General features: G+C 41.8%; 1 protein-coding gene across 1 annotated transcript; it reads left to right on the top strand.

Annotated features, from left to right (window-relative positions):
• Positions 1 to 733: 733 nt before the first annotated feature.
• OXGR1 (oxoglutarate receptor 1) lies at positions 734 to 1,747 on the top strand. The gene has a single exon (XM_061133234.1). The coding sequence runs from the start codon at positions 734 to 736 to the stop codon at positions 1,745 to 1,747; it is 1,014 nt and encodes a 337-aa protein (XP_060989217.1).
• Positions 1,748 to 3,200: the final 1,453 nt, after the last annotated feature.

The following is a 3,200-nucleotide window of genomic DNA, read 5'->3' as shown; positions in this document are numbered from 1 at the left end:
ATTGAGCTGGAGTCTCCTGCATCTTCTGCATTGCAGGTGGATTCTTTACCTGCTGAGCCATCGGGAAAGCCCAGGATTGACATGTACACACTGCTATATTTAAAATAGATAGCCTTATACTTGATTAATGGTGGATCTTGTTGTGGGTAAGTCTCTAATGGTGATACCTTAGAACTTGCCCCAGTAGCAGCCTGCTAAGTTGTTTTTTCACAGCTACATGTGGGTTTTTCCACTCAAATCCTTCATTTTAATTCTTATGAAGTGAAGTGAAAGTCTCTCAGGCATATCTGACTCTTTGTAACCCCATGGATAATACGGTCTGTGGAATTCTCCAGGCCAGAATACTGGAGTGGGTAGCCATTCCCTTCTCTAGGGGATTTTCTCAACCCAGGGATCAAACCCAGGTCTTCTGCATTGCAGGTGGATTCTTGGTCAGCTGAGCCATCAGGGAAGCCCTTTACACAGCATTTAACTTTTATATCATTGTTAGATGTCTTTAGTAACTTGCCTTACAGTCATTTTCTTAGAAATTCAATTTCTTCTCTTTGGAGATTAACGAGAAAGAAGTGGCCAATTGAGGCTGTTCAAGCAATTTTTGTTTAAAAGTGGATCATTGTTTTCATTACCCTACCATTAATGTTTTCTATTTTCCTTTATCAGTGAGTTACTTTCTCTTGGTCCATATTGCCAAACTGAACTCTCTTGTCTTCTTGCAAGATGAAAGGAGACAGCCATGAATGAGCCACTAGACGATTTTGCAAATGCCTCTGATTTTCCCGATTATGCAGCTGCTCTTGAAAATTGCACCAATGAAAATATCCCCCTCAAGACGCACTACCTCCCTGTTATTTATAGCATCATATTCCTGGTGGGTTTTCCCGGAAATGTGATAGCCATCTCCACATACATCTTCAAAATGCGGCCCTGGAGAAGCAGCACCATCATCATGCTGAACCTGGCCTGCACCGACCTGCTGTATCTCACCAGCCTTCCCTTCCTGATTCACTACTATGCCGGTGGAGAACACTGGGTCTTCGGGGACTTCATGTGCAAGTTCATCCGATTCGGCTTCCACTTCAACCTTTATAGCAGCATCCTCTTCCTCACCTGCTTTAGCATCTTCCGCTACTTTGTCATCATTCACCCCATGAGCTGCTTCTCCATCCACAAAAAGCGATGGGCCTTGGTAGCCTGTGCGGTGGTGTGGATCGTGTCGCTGGTGGCCGTCATTCCCATGACCTTCCTGATCACAGCCACCACCAGCACCAATAGATCCGCCTGCCCTGACCTCACCAGCTCGGATGACCTCACGACCATCAAATGGTACAATCTAATTTTGACCGCCACCACTTTCTGCCTCCCCTTGGTGATAGTGACGCTCTGCTATACAATGATAATCTACACCCTAACTCAAGGACCTCAGACGCACAGCTGCCTGAAGCAGAAAGCACGCAGGCTCACCATTCTGCTGCTTCTCGTGTTTTATATATGCTTTTTGCCCTTCCATATCTTGAGGGTCATTCGGATCGAATCTCGCCTGCTTTCCATTAGCTGCTCCACTGAGCATCAGATCCATGAAGCGTACATCGTTTCAAGACCGCTAGCTGCCCTGAACACCTTTGGTAACCTGTTACTGTACGTGGTTGTCAGCAGCAACTTCCAGCAGGCTGTGTGCTCCATGGTAAGGTGCAGAACAGGTGGGGACCTGGAGCAGGGAAAGAAAGTCAGTCAGTCAAACAACCCTTGAAACACTTCATATCTTCCGCCAGCATGAAATGTTGATAATTTAATTATAACTTTTAAGAAGTCCGGACTGTCTCCCTCAGTGGAATTCTCAGTCAATATTGTGCACTCAGGTCATTGTGTCCCAAAGCCAGGGCGGGGCTGCTGTGAGTTCTTTGCAATCTCTTTATTGAGATCTCCCCTTGGGTAGATATAAGAATGTGATACACGCGTATCAGTAAAGAATTCAGATGCAGAGTTGGAACCATGGGAACTCAGGGCCCTCTGGGAGGACATCTAGTCTCACCAGCTTTATATATATATATAAATTATATATTTATATTATATAAATATATAACTTATATATAAGATATATATAAATATTATATATATATAATTACACACACATAGTTGCACATTATTGTTTCTGATGTTTAGTTGCTAAGTCATATTTGACTCTTTTGCAACTCTAGGAACTCCCACCAGGTTCCTCTGTCCATGGGATTTCCCAGGCAATAATACTGGAGTGGGCTGCCATTTCCTTCTCCAGGGGATCTTTCTGACCCGGGGATCAAACCTGCATCTCCTGTGTTGGCAGGCAAATTCTTTACCACTGAGCCACCAGTATATATATAAAAATGGAAGTTCACCTACTTGCCATAGATTTAATGCCATGATAAGAGAAAGCCAATCTTCTAACTTTTTTTTTTGTCTTTTTTTTTGGAGCGGGGCTCAGATCTGTTTGTCATGAGCACCTAAACTACTCAAAGCCTTATTTGTGTATTTTTAATATTCACTTTTAAAAAACCTCATGTCTTTAAATTTTTTTTTCAAAATTTGCTCTGAGATTACTAAACTGTGCTTTTCACTAGGATTTAGTCAGTTTTGTAGATTAAAACAACTCAGTGTGATACTCTTGAGACAATTCAAAGATCTCCATGCAAATAGCTAATACTTGCAAGATATTTGGGGAATTATGTTTTTATTGTTGTGGATCATTTTAAAAATTGTTATTGAGGAACTTCTCTGGTGGTTCAGTGGTTAAGACTCCATGCTTCCATTGCAGGGGGCACAAAGTTGATCCTTGGTTGGGGAACTAAGATCCTGCATGCTGCCCAGCATGACCAAAAAAATTTTTTTTAATGATTAAAAAAATAAAAATTCTTATTGAATTTATAAAAATTGTCATTTTATTTTAAGTTGTACTAGTAATTATCAACATTTCTTGGAGAAGGAAGAATTGGGGGTAATAAAAGTACTTTTCAACATAATGTATACTTTTTCATTTTTTTTGGTCGCTTAGTTGTGTCTGACTCTTTTTGTCCCTTTGGATATAGCTGGCCAGGCTCCTCTGTCCATGGGATTTTTCAGGCAAGAATACTGGAGTGGGTTTCCATTTCCTTCTTCAGGGGATCTTCCCCACCGAGGGATCAAAACCAAATCTCCTGTGTCTTCTGCATTGCAGGCTGAGCCATTGG

This window comes from Dama dama, chromosome 30 (assembly GCF_033118175.1).
Source record: "Dama dama isolate Ldn47 chromosome 30, ASM3311817v1, whole genome shotgun sequence".
In the NCBI taxonomy this organism is placed as follows: Eukaryota; Metazoa; Chordata; class Mammalia; order Artiodactyla; family Cervidae; genus Dama; species Dama dama.
Note: the sequence above shows the minus strand (reverse complement) of the source record. Positions and strands in the feature narration are given on the sequence as shown.